This window comes from Sturnira hondurensis, unplaced genomic scaffold (genome assembly GCF_014824575.4).
Source record: "Sturnira hondurensis isolate 20B ecotype Veracruz unplaced genomic scaffold, ASM1482457v3 Scaffold0006413, whole genome shotgun sequence".
Classification (NCBI taxonomy): domain Eukaryota; kingdom Metazoa; phylum Chordata; class Mammalia; order Chiroptera; family Phyllostomidae; genus Sturnira; species Sturnira hondurensis.
The window spans coordinates 47,582,020-47,597,078 of record NW_028079044.1 but is presented as its reverse complement, the minus strand read 5'-3'; the positions used below and the strand labels follow the sequence as shown (position 1 = coordinate 47,597,078).

At 51.5% G+C, this 15,059-nt stretch overlaps 1 protein-coding gene across 3 annotated transcripts in view; it reads left to right on the top strand.

Annotated features, from left to right (window-relative positions):
* ADCY8 (adenylate cyclase 8) overlaps positions 1-12,974 on the top strand; it is a 157,120-nt gene extending 144,146 nt beyond the window's left edge. For all 3 annotated transcript variants that reach the window (XM_037048562.1, XM_037048561.1, XM_037048560.1), the window contains 4 exons: positions 4,270-4,416; positions 9,052-9,144; positions 10,790-10,904; positions 12,475-12,974. In XM_037048562.1, the coding sequence (XP_036904457.1) occupies positions 4,270-4,416; positions 9,052-9,144; positions 10,790-10,904; positions 12,475-12,962 (843 nt within the window). In that variant the 3' untranslated portion in view covers positions 12,963-12,974. The remainder of the gene's footprint in view (positions 1-4,269; positions 4,417-9,051; positions 9,145-10,789; positions 10,905-12,474) is intronic.
* The last annotated feature ends 2,085 nt before the right edge of the window (positions 12,975-15,059 follow it).

Here is a 15,059-nt window from a genome sequence, read left to right as displayed (position 1 = left end):
TAACGTAACATCCCTCCGCACTTCACAAATGGAGTCAGTTAGAGCCAGAGAGGTTCCGCCGTCTGCCCAGAGTTGCTAGTGGAGGCACAGAATGACTCCCCGGGAAATCCCATGGTGGGGAGCCCCAAGTGCGGAACAGCATGAGGGTCCAAGGGTTGGAGGACAGGGGCTGAAGCAGCGTCAGTCACTCAGTCTTCGGAGTTGCTTTGTCACGTGACAAGGTTAACTGTTAAAAGAGATGGCCCACTGCCCCTCGGTAGTCTGTAGTATTTGTTCAGTGGCCCCCCCCCATGCCATTGGGAACAGCTGTGGACAGCTGATGAGTTGCTGAAAGTACCTGGTGGGTCCGTGGACCCAATGTGCCTGGTAAGAAGTGAGCCATAGATAGAAGCATGTTGGAAATCAGCCCGATGATGTTCTGAGACCCTCCAGCCAATGGAAACCATGGAAACTGTCCACTAAAGTTGGACAGTTGACTTTGGTGGCAGGGAACCGCCACCCTGAGGAAGGAGAAGGCAATTCCATTTCGGCAAATGCCCCTCTGGGCCAGGCACCTGGCACACAGTCGCTTATTTCATTCTGCTAGTGATCTAGAGAGGCTGGTGTTCTGCTCCATTTCACGATGAGACAGAGAATCTCAGAGGCCACAGATCAACCCCTCCACAGAACAAGGGAGATGACCATTTGTCCAACAACCCTCGGTGTAATACCGATGCACACCTACCACATACTATGAACTGGACACACAAGACAAGAGGCACTCCCAGAAGAGGGGACAGGTGTGCTGAAGCAGAGGACAGAGGACGCTTGGTGTGAGCTGGCAGCACTGTGTGGCCATAACACAGTGAAAAAGCTAGGGGGGGATGGGGACACAGCTGCAGAAGTGATCAGGAAGAGACCCCAGTGCCCTGTCCACAGGCAGGTCCCAATGTGGTGATGTGGAGTCGGCCCTGAAGGGAAGTTTGGTTGTGCATGGCTGGCTGCTGGGCTGATGCCTGGCCGAGTGCAACCTTTAGCCTTTGGCCCCCAAAGGACAACTTTTGTCTGACCAAAAGTAGACTAAATTTTTTAGGGATCTGTGTAACAACAAACATTCAACAAATATTTATGAGGTATATGTGATGTAGCAGACGTCATAGTAGAACCATGCGAAGTCCCAGGATACTCCTGGTGGATCACACTGACAAAGACTTCCCAGCACCCAACTGGTATCCAATGGGGGAAGAGAGATGACAGCTGGGCACAGAAGGTGCTTCATGTCATGACTGGTGCTTCGATGGGCAGGCCAAGATCACTGGAATCCCAACAGTGAACCACAAAGACAGAATCCTTGCTAATAGGAAGCCTGAGTTTTCATGGGAAGGCAGACACTATGGTGAATAAAAATACAGTGTAATGCCCAGTAGTGATAAGTTCTATAAGAGCAGAAGCAGCCAATAAGGGCCTACAGTCTGTGAAAAGGGGTGGCATTTACATGGAGGAGGGGGGAGCTCTCTCCTAAGAGGTGACATTTGAGCGGAGACCTGAAGGTCATGAAAGGATCCTAATAAGGTCAACAGGTCTCAGACCCTGTTTCTCCCTGCAGAGAAGGTTTGTTTTCATATAAGAAACACAGGACTTGGAATCGGACAGGCCTGGGCAGGGGAAGGGCCAGACAGAGTTCCCTGCGCAAGGAGGGGTGGGTGAGCTCATATGCTCCAAATCCTCTACAAAGCCCAAGCCTGTACACCCAACCAGGAAAGGATGACAATAAGACAATAATAGCTTTTCTATATTCGGTGGCCCCTCCCCAGTTCACAGTATTTTTATCTTCTTTGAGCCCCAAATAGCAAGAAACAGATGGCACACTCAAGCGCTTGGTTAGAGCCAGCTGGAGGACGGGCTATCTCGGATGGTGCAGGCAGGTGGCTGGAGCTCTTGGGCGTGCGCCTCCAAACCCCTCGCACACTTCTCCCTGCTTGCTTCTCCCAGCCCCCAGGTGGGGGCTGACCCGCCTGGGCTACATCATTGAACCCGAATGCCCTTTGGCACCCAGTTCTTATTTCAGAGTTCTTACCCCAGTACCGTAGAATGCAACTGTATTTGCAGACAGTATCCTTAACGAGAAAACTGAGTTAAAATTAGACCACTGGGTAGGTCCTAATCCAATATGGCTGGTGTGCCTACCAGAAGAGGAAATTCGGGTGCAGATGCACGCAGAGAAGAAAACCATGTGAAGACACAAGGAAAAGAAGGCCGTCTGCTAGCCGAGAAGAGAGCCTCAGAAAGAGCCAACTCTGCCAACACCTTGATCTTGGACCTCCAGTCTCCAGAATTATGGGAAAGTAAATTTGTGATGTTTAAACCACCCAGTGTGTGGCACTTTGTTACAGAAGTCTGAGAAAATGAATACAAAAGTTAATAAACAAAGATTTTTTCTTTCTTTTTTCTTTTTTCTCTTTTGCTAAATCATAGCCATTTGGAGGATGCAGTTCTGTGAGCTGGCTTATGGGGATTCTCTGACCCATAAAGCAGAGTCAAGTTCCTCCGGTGGTATCACCCCCTTATTCAAGGCCAAGGTGAATGGCCACACCGCATAACTGCGCCTTGGCTGCAATGTGTGCACTTCACCTACAGCCAAACCCAGTCCAGCCAGTCACCACCTGCCTGTGGTTTTTTGGACAAAAGCAAGTGAATGCATCCATTCAAGTTGCTTTCGCTACTGGGGGGTATTAAGACTGGAGAAGTGTAGTCAATCTTGTACCTTTCAAAGCCCACTTGCACTGCCATGTGGAACATGCCTTTCAGTAGGACGAGACTGGAGCCAGGGAACCAATTACTGGTGAAGGAGGAAAATGGGAAGGCCTGATAAAAAGCAATGGTGAAAAGGTTAGAAAAATATTTAGGAAACAAAAAGAACCCCAGTAGTATTGGCAATTTCCTGAATCTGGATATGATGGGCAAGAAGGAATAAAGAATGACCCAGAGCGTCTCTAATGTTAACGATTTGGCAACACGGGTGCCACACACCGAGTTGGGGAATGGAGGAGCAGGAGCTGGTTTAGGTGGAGAGAAGATGGTTCAGGTGCAGCACTGAAAAACTGGGGGAGTGTGAGGGCAACGGGCACGAGACGCAGAGTCTGAAGCCCAAGGAGAACTGACCAAGACGAGGATTCAGAGACTATCACACATGAGTGTTGGTGACAGGCTGGGAGCAAGCAAGGTGGCCCAGGGAAGCACGTAACATTGAACCGTGTAGTGAGCCAAGGACAGAGCCACAGCGATCACTGATGTTTAAGGTGGAAGATAAGCATAAAAGAAACAATCATGGAAGGGGCCAGACACAAGGAAAACAAATATAATGTCACCAAAGCACAGAAAGTCTCTCGAGACCCAGGATCTTGGGAGAGATCCCTACACCAGCCAGTCTGCACGGGGGTCTGGGGAGGTGTGAACTGATCCTTGTATAGTGACTTTTCCACTTTGGCTGGGAGTCTGACCTTTCCCAGAGTCATTTTGCCTCCACCTGACGTGTGACTAAGCATTGACAGAATGGAGCCAGGCTGTGGAGGAACCAGTTTGGGAAATTTGGACAAAGATGGAGAGAGACTGCTTGGTAGTCACAGGTATCTTCAGGATCCAGGGCACACTGTTCTTTTTCCTCTAGGAGATACTTAGAGGAGGTGGGGGGATTTCGGAGGAGGAGGAGAGGAGAAGAAAGAAAGAAAGAGAGAGAGAGAGAAGGGAGGGAGAGAGGGAAAGAGGGAGGGAAAATCACTGGGGAAAAAATTACAAGGGGTCAAGAGGTCAGGCACAAGTGTTGACCTTCAGCAGAAGGAAAAGTACATTGTCTGGAGTTGAAGCAGAAGGGATAAAAATAAGTATGAATGTAGACAAATGTCTGAGTGTTGGAACGCCAAGAGCCTCGGCTGTCTCAGTGAAGTAAGAGACTAGATCACCTACTGAGAGGAATCACGTGAAGGTGATGTTCAGGAGCACGGTGAGGGTTTGGCCGTTAAGGACAATAGGAAAGGCAGCTGAGGACGAAAGGAGGGGTGGTCAGGACTCTGAGCCCAGCTGAGGCTGAGATCATGAACTTTCACAGTCCCAGCCTGCAGGGTGATGACACTGATCACAGCGTTGACGTGACAGGGTCGCAGCTTCTCGCTCTCTGCCCTGTCCGTGGGCACCTGTGCTGGGCTGCAGGTGCCTGTCTGCACAGCGAGCCTTCGTGCAGAACCTCCCCTCTGATGGCTGTTCCTGACTCCCTGTGTGTGCCTCTCTGTCCAGGAGCTGTATTCTCAGTCCTACGATGCCGTTGGCGTGATGTTCGCCTCCATCCCGGGGTTTGCGGACTTCTACTCTCAGACTGAAATGAATAACCAAGGAGTGGAATGCCTGCGCCTGCTGAATGAGATCATTGCCGACTTCGATGAGGTGAGCCGAAGCTGCGGAAACTGGCAGTCACAAATGGCCATTGTTGTTGTCACAGCATTATATTATTCATTGTAGCAGTGACCACTTTTCACACTTACAGAATTCCAGACTGCATTATAAATGCAACGTGGGGTATCTAATCTAATTATCACAATTACCTCATGAGGTCAATGCTATTATTTCTCCCTTGAGGGGATCAAGAACAGAAGACTCAGAGGCTAGTAACTTAACTCAATGTCACATGACTAGCAAATGGCAAGACCAAGACTTGATTGGGGGCCACGGCTACTCAGGCAATAGCATCACAGAGACTGGGCACTGATGGGGACAATTCTCCATCTGCTTGAAGTGCCAAAGATAAAGCTCTCAATTAGCATTTGGTCAGAGACCTAAATACAAGGATAAACATGCTCTAGACAGTACTGTCTTCTTCTGCATGGACCTAAAGAACACAAAACATGGGGGGGTCTCATGTTGCACTTTATTACTTCTCCACACTTACCTGTCACTGCCTGCCACCAGCCCGCCGTCCAGCACCGCCTAGCTACTTACACGCCATCGGGCCCACCCAGCTATTCCACATGCAGCTCTTTCCGCGCAGAGATCATGCCATCCTCACCATACCACCCTTTCTCCTAGACTCCACCGCACCGGAGACCCTAAAAGTCATTTAACTGTCCATCCAAACACTATCTCCACATGTGACACCTCTTCTAATCTCCCTTCTAGCCAGGTCAATATTGTCACTCCTTTTTCAATGAAAAACTAATACTCCATAAAACCTCCCGCCATAGAGCCTGAAGCCTTCCATTGTACAGATCTTGTGCCCCCACTAACCACTTAGGTCTGGGGCAGAGACCCAAAATATAACCCCTACAGGCATTGACCACATGTTGCCATTTTCAAGATTCCACATGTGCCCATTATTTATCCCTCACCCCAAACCCACAGGACAGGAATGATTAGCCTTCACTCTATAAACGAGAAAAACTGAGGCTCAGAAGCACTGAGAGTGTCCAGAGTCACACGCCACTAAGATGGGACGGCCAAGACAGCACCCAGCCCGCCCCGCCACTGGGCTGTTGATCATCGCGTTGCGCTGCTTCTCGCTGAAGTGGTGTTTCATGGTTCTGGTTTTGTGGTCACACACTCGACGACGGCCCTTCCAGTTGTCCTTGGGAGAGGGGGCAGGGGGCCAAGGTAAGGGACAACACAATCACTTCCTGCCTTCCGTGGCTCACACACCAGAGAGAAACGGGGCGACTCAGAGTCGTCTGCCTACGAGTGGGGAGTGGAGAGCAATCCCATGGCCACAGTACCTTCCTCCACGCCAGGCCATAAGCTCACAAAGACAGAAACCAGATTCTTATGGACCCTGAGACACACCCAGGGCTGGCACTGTGCCTGGAACATAAGACAGGCTTGTAACAGATGCTTTATTAATTAATCACATGACGGGAGAGAGAAGGCGGCTGGCAAATCGTGAGGTGGTGATGCACCAGCACAGTCCAAAACATACTCTCAAATTAAAAAACAAAATAGCTCCATCAAAAATAATCTGACTGAAGGTTGAAATAGTAGGCTCTTATTTATTTTAAATTCTATAGCACCCCATCTCCTGAAAGTGCTTGCTCGCATGTTTTTAAATGGTTATAAATAAATCTGAAGTACAGGCGCATCTCAGTGCCCCAAATTGTAAACACCCTGGAGTCTCCCAAAAACCGAGACAAAGGACAGCGCCCCTAGTGGTAGACATTGGTGTTTGCGAAGGGAAGTTGGTCAGGCTGAGAGGGAATTGGTCCAGGAGGCTGTTGTCTTCAGAACAGGTGCTTTGGAAGAGGGGCAGAGGAACAGGGGAGGAACAGGGGAGGAAGTAGAGGAGAAAGGACAGAGGAGGAGGAAGAGGGAGGAGAGTGGCATCAGTAAGGAGAAACGTTCCCTGGCTTGCCAACCCCAAGCAGTCAGCTCTCCTTGGGTAAGCCAGACATGCCTTGATTCTTTGGGTCAAGAGCGGCCCCCTGGGTTCTACCCTGGCCAAGCTCCAGCCAGACGCCCTGGTGCTCACGAATAGCAACGCTGCTCTTCTTGCTGACACAGTTACTGGAGGACCTGAGAGCGAGCATGCAGAATTGTTCGGCTCAGAGGAAAGCAGGACATTCCACGGAGCACACACTCCAAGGCTGGACTTGCAATAAGGCTGGGTTTGCAATAATGCCGAGTCGCTCACCCCACAGGCCCTGCCCCTGTGACGGCTGAAGAGTCCTCTCACACCGCCCTGCTCCCTGCAGACTAGCGAACGAATAGAAAGGTGGGTGGGGAATGCATTATGCCCACAGACGCTTTTAGCTGTGTAGTATGTAAGTTTGTTGCATGGATATTAAATGAAATAATAAAGACTCTTGCTGCCTCCTAATCAATTTCAGAAGAGAAGGCCGCTTTGCCTGGGCCTGCAGTGGGCCCTCAGCCAAGATGTTCTGACAGGAAGAGCAGAGCAAAGAGACCCCTCCCCACAGGAGCTGGGGAAAGGCAGTTGTGAGGACGCAGAGGGAAGGAGGTGGGCAGGTGAAGGCGAGCCCGGATCTCTGAGCTGAAATATTAGCAGCCAGAGCGCTGCTCAGAAACCTGCTCGGAGGGGTCCGAGGGCACCTGTCAGGCATGATCGCAGGCCAGGGACAGGCAGGCTGCCCCAGCCTCTTCCTGCCCTGGCTGCACCCTGCAGACCCTCAGCCAGGGCACAGCACAGAACAGCAGCTTTTCTGCAGCTCCGGAAACATGACTAACGACAAAGGCCGCCTCAGCTGTGGGCCAGGCTGCACTCTCGCACACACAGACGCACACTTCCACACACGCCCACCCAACAAGGCAAATCACAAAAGCGCCTGCTTGTGTTTTCCATGTTTCCCAGAACAATTTCTCTGGAGCTGGACTCTTCCAAGTTTCTTAGCACTTGCTTAACTTGGAGAGGATTCCTGCAGCAAAATGGTCTATAGCTAGGGTCCCCACCCCCGGGGCTGCAGGCCAGGGCTCCACCGCCACGCCCACCCCGACCTTCTTCCACAAAACTGGTCCCGGGCACCAAAAAGGTTGGAGACAACCTGCTGCATCCTCTCTGTCTGTCTGCCCACCCCCAGGGTGGCATGCGCCCCCAAGAATATTACAATCTTAAAGAGAGGCAGAGTTAGAGAACCAGATGTCACATCTAACTAGCTGCCGACAACAGGAAACAAAAGGCCAGAATTTGGACTTGGGGGCAGGAGGTCTGAGTTTTGAAGGTGGCTCCTGCACTCAGGGCAGGTTCGTGGATGTGTGACCTATGCAGTGGAGACAGTGGGACAGGCCGCATCTGGCTACCTCTGAAAGTGGACCTGGGGAGCTTCAGGCAGAGTAGGTGTGGGGCGTGAGGTTTCATCCAGAACTGGAAAAATGGAGACACCATTAATGGAGACAGCAGGTAGGTAAACAAGGCTGAGGGCATAGTTTGGGGAACGGCCAATTAGAGATGCCTGGTACACCTGTGGTGGGGGTGTGGCCTAGCAATTGTGTCAATGAGTCTGAAGGTCGAGGAGGGCACACACACCTGGGAGACTTCAGAGAAGAGATTGAGTGGAAAGGCATGAGACATGACAAGACCTCCAGGGAAGGAGCCAAGGTGGATCCTGAGCCCCTCGGCGGCGTCTGACCCAGGTGACTGCACCTCCCTCTTGGGATGCCATTTTCTTCCTCCCTCAGCTTCTGCCAACTCATGTGTTCATTTCCACTTCGCTGGCAATTCTCCACCCTTCTCCTTTGCTAGTTTATTCTTGCCTTCCTTATCTTACAATGTAGGTGGTCCCAGGGATGGAGTGTTATGTTCGGTTTTGGATGAAGTGGTCAGTGAGACCCCACTGGGGTGACAGTTGAGGAAAGACCTGGGGGAGGTGAGGGATGTGCAGTCCTCCTCTGAGGGAAGTCTATCCCAAAAGGGGAGCAGCAGGTGCAAAGGTCCTGAGGCAGAGGCAGGCCTGGAGAGCTAGGTTCAGCAAGGAGGTCAGTGTGGCTGGAGCAGAGTGAGCAGAGGCAACAGGGCATGGAAGGCCCAGCCACAGGGGAGACTCTGGCTTTGACCCTGAGTGGAATGGGAAGCCACAGGAGGGTTTGCACAGAGCAGGGACATGGCCTGACTTATACTTGACTGGGATCTCTCTAGCTGCCGTGCTGGGCGTGTGGGGTGAGGGCAGCAGCTGGTACAGTAACAAGGTATATGCTAAGAGTGGCTTAGACCAGGATGCTGGTAGGGAGGGATTCCAAACACATGTTAAAAATAAAGCCAAAAAAGATGTGTTGATGGATTGCACAACACTTGTGATTTTGTCTTTAAATGAATAAGGTAGCTTGTTTATTTTGAAGACTCATGGCAATAGAGCTTCCCTTAAAGAGTATCTGGTCACACCCATCCTGGCGTCTGGCACTTAGCAGGTGCTCAGAAAACATATGTTGACTCTCTGAACACATGGTTCTCGGAGAGAAACACAACCACCTCAAGGATGTTGAACCAGCCAGAGGCCATCTTCAATGTGAGCCCAGGGCTCTTCCTGGAGCCCCTGGCCGTGGGGAGAACTCACACCAGGACTAACACCACGGCCTGCTCTGTTTCAGCTGCTGGGTGAAGACCGGTTTCAGGACATCGAAAAGATCAAGACCATTGGCAGCACCTACATGGCGGTCTCAGGTCTGTCACCTGAAAAACAGGTAAAGGAACTCTTTGGACACAACCTACGGCAGGGGCCTCACCGTTGTCACATTGCTGAAGGCAGTAAGGCCACCATCACCGGGAGGCTTGGGGATGGTTAGAGAGAAAATCTGAAGAACTGGACAGTCTAGTCGTGTGGAGTGCACTGCCCCTGGGGGAGGGGGAGGCTATTGGAGGAGCCGGCGCTTTTTACGATGGAGAGGCCTCTCGGCCCCATTCCGAACCTCGCTTCCACTTGATGAGCAGAAGCAGGGCCAAGAAGCACCCCATTATGATTCACTTGTGGGTGTCACTAAACCCCTGACCCTGACCTGTTTTCTTACCTTGCTTTTGTTTTCTCCTCCAAAATTAATAGGTAATAATAATTATTATTATAGCAGCTCCTGCTCTTTTGGGAGCTGCCTGCGCACCAGGCACGAATGTTAAGTGGGAAGGACAGCGTCCACCTTCGGGGTTAGCGGATGACCCACCCGAGATGATGCCTCGCTCCCCACGTAGAGCCTTGCCCCTGTGCAGGTCCCCGATCAGTGTTGCATGGACATGAGTCCAAGTCCCTGGGGAGGAGGAGTCCTCATTCCTTCTTCTCGTCTCTCCTCTTACTTTCTTTACAACTAAAAGCCTGGAGACATTGTAAGAGTAACTGTCTGGCGAGAAACCCACGCTAAGAGCTGAGTGCCTATGCATGGCCCCTATGGCAGGGGTCCCCATGGGGCAGTCTGCAGGCGAAAGCAGCCAGCTGCCTGGCTTCGTGAATTTTATTAGAACACAGCCACATGTGCTGTGGGTGCTTTGTCTGCAGCTCCTTTCAAGCCACATTACAAAGGCAGTGTTGAACAACATGCCCAAAATTCGGCCCACAAAGTCTAAAATACGTGCTCACTGGTCCTTCACTGTACCTGTTTGCCAACCCCCGCCCGATGAGGGCAGTCTTTCGCACACGATCCCATCCACTCCCTGTAGGCAGGGGGAGTGTGCTCATCCCCATTTTATAGATGAGAAAACTGAGGTTCGCAGAGGCTACTCTGCCCTTCCCTCCCAAAAAGGAGCTTGCTGAGCAAAGCGCTTCAAAGGAAAATACATGGTTCCTAGATTGGAAACACTACATGCCTGTACATAGATCATGTGCACATATACTAATACTACATGCACGTGTGTGTGAGTGCATGTATGCACACCATACACATGTACATAGGAGCATGTGTGCATGCCACACATGTAGATGGGGTGTGAGTACATACTACGTATGTGTGCGGGAGCATGTGTACACATATCAACACTGTGGGTGCAAACGGGAGCACGTGTATGCACATAAACATGCCTACACATGCTACAAATACAGGAGCATGTGTACACCCACATACACACATACCAGTGAGAAAGGTCAGGAATTCAGGATCCATTGCCTGGATAGACAGGGGTAGGTGTGGGAAAGGATCATGATGATCCACGCGTGTTTTACTCTCTTAAGCCAACCTCCTGTCATCCCGTGTTTCTGCACACTGATGGCTCGAATGTCCAGGGAGTCACACACCTGGCTATTTCCTTCTAAGGGATGTGTAGGTGGGCTTAGGACACAGAGCAGCCCTGTACCAAAATGTCACCGTGTGCCGTGGGGAACCAGTCCCTCTCTCACTTCTGCCGCAGCAATGCGAAGACAAGTGGGGACACCTGTGCGCGCTGGCCGACTTCTCCCTGGCCCTGACCGAAAGCATACAGGAGATCAACAGGCACTCGTTCAACAACTTCGAACTCCGGATCGGTGAGTGGCAGCGGGAGGGGAAGCAGGCGGGGACCCCTGGGGGCTGCCCAGCCTTGTGCCGCCGGGCCCCCTAGCCCTGGGCATTGAGCCAAGGAAGCTTTCTCCTGCAGAATTCGGCAGGCCGAGTGTGACCTTGCCAAGGACAGGGACAGGGTCAGCTCGGGCCTCTCCGGCTACCTCACACTGAAGGCCAGGGCAGGGCACTGGCCTGTGTGCAGAAATACAAAGCAAACACTTGACCACAGTGACCTCTCTTCCCACCTCTGTGTCCAGCACTCACCCACACCAGGCCCTGCTGAGAGAGGTGGCTGACTCACCAGTCATTTCGTCCTGACTCCCGTGTCCCCCGAGCTGGCAGTCGGATAGGGACGGGCAGAGAGCCTGCGGCACTTTCTCGGGGCCAGGCAGCTTGGCCTCCCTTTGCATTTAGAGACACCCGTGTGCAAAGGGGCAACACAGCAATAGTCACAGCAATGTGAATGACCATCCTGCATAACCTGTAGAACGTGCCAATTTCTTCGGCATCTCTGCTGAGCCTCGAGAGCCCCCTAAGGCGCTAGGAAGCCCCTGTTCTAGTCCACATTCTCATTTTACAAAGGCGCAGACTCGGGCCCATAGAAGGGGAGGACCCAACTCAACATCACGCAGCCAGGAAGCAGCCCCAGCAGAAGCCCCCGGATTTCCTGAGACTGGTGACCTTCTGGCTGCCAGGGTGCAATCTAGCGCAATCATTGCTGCGTCCTCATGTTAGGTGTCCTCTGGCTGGTGGCCATGTTACTGTATTTGGTTCTCCCTTATCAACTTTCAAGAAAAAAAGATAAAAAAATACCAATATCTGATTTGTCAGATCTAAGGAACGCCATGCACCTTTGTTCATTGGACTAAAAGAAGTATTTTAAGTTTTGATCTATGGGTGGGGTATTCCAGACCCGTTCCTATACCCGCCATTGGCTTTGTATGTCCTCTCTGAAATCACTGACAGAGTGGAAGCAGGGATACAAAGCAGAGCCCCGAACAACAGGACGTTCTTCATAAATCCAGGACACATTGCTGGGGTCAGGGCCACCCCTTGGTGGGATCTGTCACACCGCGGACATCGTTTGGGGGTTACAAAATCACTTTCCCACAACTGGATCGGGCATCTCGGTTGGTGCTGTGGTGCTGCCGTGACCTGCTCTGTGTGTCTGGGTGAATCACCGACACACGTTTACATTGGTTTCCTCAATGTAAACTGGGCACTATTACCAGCTTCCCCCGCTCGCCTCATCACACTCATGTGACAAGCAAGTGGACAATGGCTATAAAAGTGCTCTGCACACCAGTGACATCCGTGCATTCTGCAAGGTCTGTCTCTCCAATTTCACAGCTGATTGCACCTTATATATGCATGTGTATATACAGTGACATAGGTGACCGGGGTCACATATCTAACAAGTGACGGAGGCAGGCTCAGGATCCTGGGGTTTCTGCCCAGAAATCACACCCTTCGTGATCACTGCCCCAGGCCAGATGCAGCCACCCTGGGGGTGTCCCCCTGCCCTCATCTCCTGCTTCTTTGGTTCCCTCCCAGGCATCAGCCACGGTTCAGTGGTGGCCGGCGTCATCGGCGCTAAGAAGCCGCAGTACGACATCTGGGGCAAAACCGTGAACCTGGCCAGTCGAATGGACAGCACAGGCGTCAGCGGCCGGATCCAAGTCCCAGAGGAGACCTATCTCATCCTGAAGGACCAGGGCTTCGCCTTTGACTACCGAGGGGAGATCTACGTGAAGGGCATCAGCGAGCAGGAGGGGAAAATCAAAACGTACTTTCTCCTGGGCAGAGTCCAACCCAACCCGTTCATCTTGCCCCCGAGGAGGCTGCCGGGGCAGTACTCCCTGGCCGCCGTGGTCCTGGGCCTCGTCCAGTCCCTCAACAGGCAAAGGCAGAAGCAGCTCCTCAACGAGAACAACGGCACGGGCATCATCAAGGGCCACTACAACCGGCGGACTTTGCTGACGCCCGGCGGGTCGGAGCCCGGAGCCCAAGCCGAGGGCGCCGACAAGTCCGATTTGCCATAAAAGCATTTTCTTTGTGTTTCTTTTTTTGTATTTCTTTTATATATAAAATAAATATACTAATAAAAATGTTTAATTTTTTTTAAAACAAGGATGGTTTCATTGGTCTTGAGAAACTCATTTCCTTCCCTGGCCTTTCTGTTCCAGAGCCACAGGGTTTTCTGACACTCTGGCTCCCGGGCCAAATGGCATTTCTGAGCGAGCATGTTGCCCCCAGACCAGCTGTGAGCTCCGAGCAGCTGAACCCGATATTTTATTGATGAGCTACCAGGGGGCCGGGTGCCCTGTGCCTGTTTGAATTATTAATTGCCTATCAGCCACACGCTTCCCCACACCATCCAGTCCCTCCCACCCTGGGAATATAATGGTGCCAACTTTCAAGGGGGCTTTCAAAGCATTTTGAGTGGACTCCATGCACCTGTCTCTGCCTTTTAGAAAACAGACGGTGTGACTCAAATGCCGTCAGTTTCTGTTTGGAAATAATTTCGAATACAGTCTTTTCCTAACGCACTGGCCCCTAAACTGATGTTGTCATAACAATAGTGGCGATAAGAACTAACTTTTTCAGAGTGCTGTGCAGACTGCGACATCCATTTCCAGACATGGTTTCCACCGGACTCTGTGACAGCTCTCAGAGGAGGCATCATCTCCCAGTTCTCCAGCAAAGGGAGGCTCAGAAAAATTAATAAAAACAAATGTTCTAAAAACTCCATCTAAAGATAGAGTGTTAGAGCTGCAAGAAGCTCAAAAATTCTACGCGGTCCAAAACCTTGGTTTTGTGTATAAGAAAACGAAGGCCCAAATAGGAGGAAACATTTGGCTGCGAATGGACAACCAGCAGGAGAGCCGGATGCGGACATGAAGACCCCGACCACTCCTCCTGCGCCCTTGGGCTCCATCAGGGGGCTCTGACCTTTCCCTCTGCTCACTGTACACAGGCCACCCTACAGCCAGGGGGTCACCTAGGTCCTCCTGGTCCCATGAGCCTTTATGGGTGTGGCTGGAACCCCCAAGGAAACTCCACAATGCCTGCCAACCCCAGGCCCCTGCTTCTGAACCCAACACAAAACTCAGCCTCTTCCTAATTCGCACAAACACACACACACTCAAACAGGCAGACCCTCTCACACCCAAACCCACACACACTTTGTATAGAGCATCCGTGCATACAGTAGGCTCTACTGAAATTTTAGACAGAGGAGATGGAGGAGTGGTTAAATGGACATAATAAAACACCTTCAGATTAAAGGGCACATATGTCACCTCCCTCCAAGTGTATGCCCATCATCCCCACCCTCACTGCATCACCCCACTTGTCCCCCCCACTCCTCTCTCTGCCTCCCCTCACGCTTCTCTCCCCTCTCCCTTTCTAGAGCAAAATCAGACTCTTCACCTTTTCCCATGCCAAGGAGCATAAGCTTTTCTTCATTTGTCCAACAAACAATCGCTGTCTAGCCCACCAAAACCTCCTACGTGGCAGGGCTGTGCTATTTTCTCGAGGCAAGTTAGGGAAGATCTCCCGATCAGGTGACATTTAGGCCAAAACCTGCAGGAGGGAAGGGAGGAAGGGAGGGGACATCACACTGAAGAGCCTTCCAGACGAGGCAAACAGCAGGCGCTAAGGCCCTGCGGTGAGCGTGTGTGGCCTGCGACTGGAGCGGAATGAGGAGTAGTGAGCGTGGTAGAGGTGAGCTCAGAGAGGTGGCCCAGAGCCAGTCCTGATAAAGCATTTTTCTGTCTCTTTGCTTGAGCTCCAGCCAATATCTCACCTTTAGCTCCAAGGTCCTTGACAAGGTATTTTCCCAAAGGCAGGTTCCCTCAAGGGGCGAATGCTGATCCCAGCTAGAAGTAGGAAGAAATAGTCAACTCATGACACTCTATCCTAGACTCCCCTTATTATCCAAACAACTGTGAACTCAGAAGCTCTCATGTTAAGAACATGTCTATCTTTTTTGCACAAAGGATTTTTTTAAAAGAACCTAAGAAAGCAAACTAACCCAAATCAAAGACACTGTTCAAGTCACCCAGTTATGGACCACTGGGCAGCAGCCTCTGAGAGAAGTGCCCTTGGTTGGTGGCACCTGGGGGCTGAAGGACAGC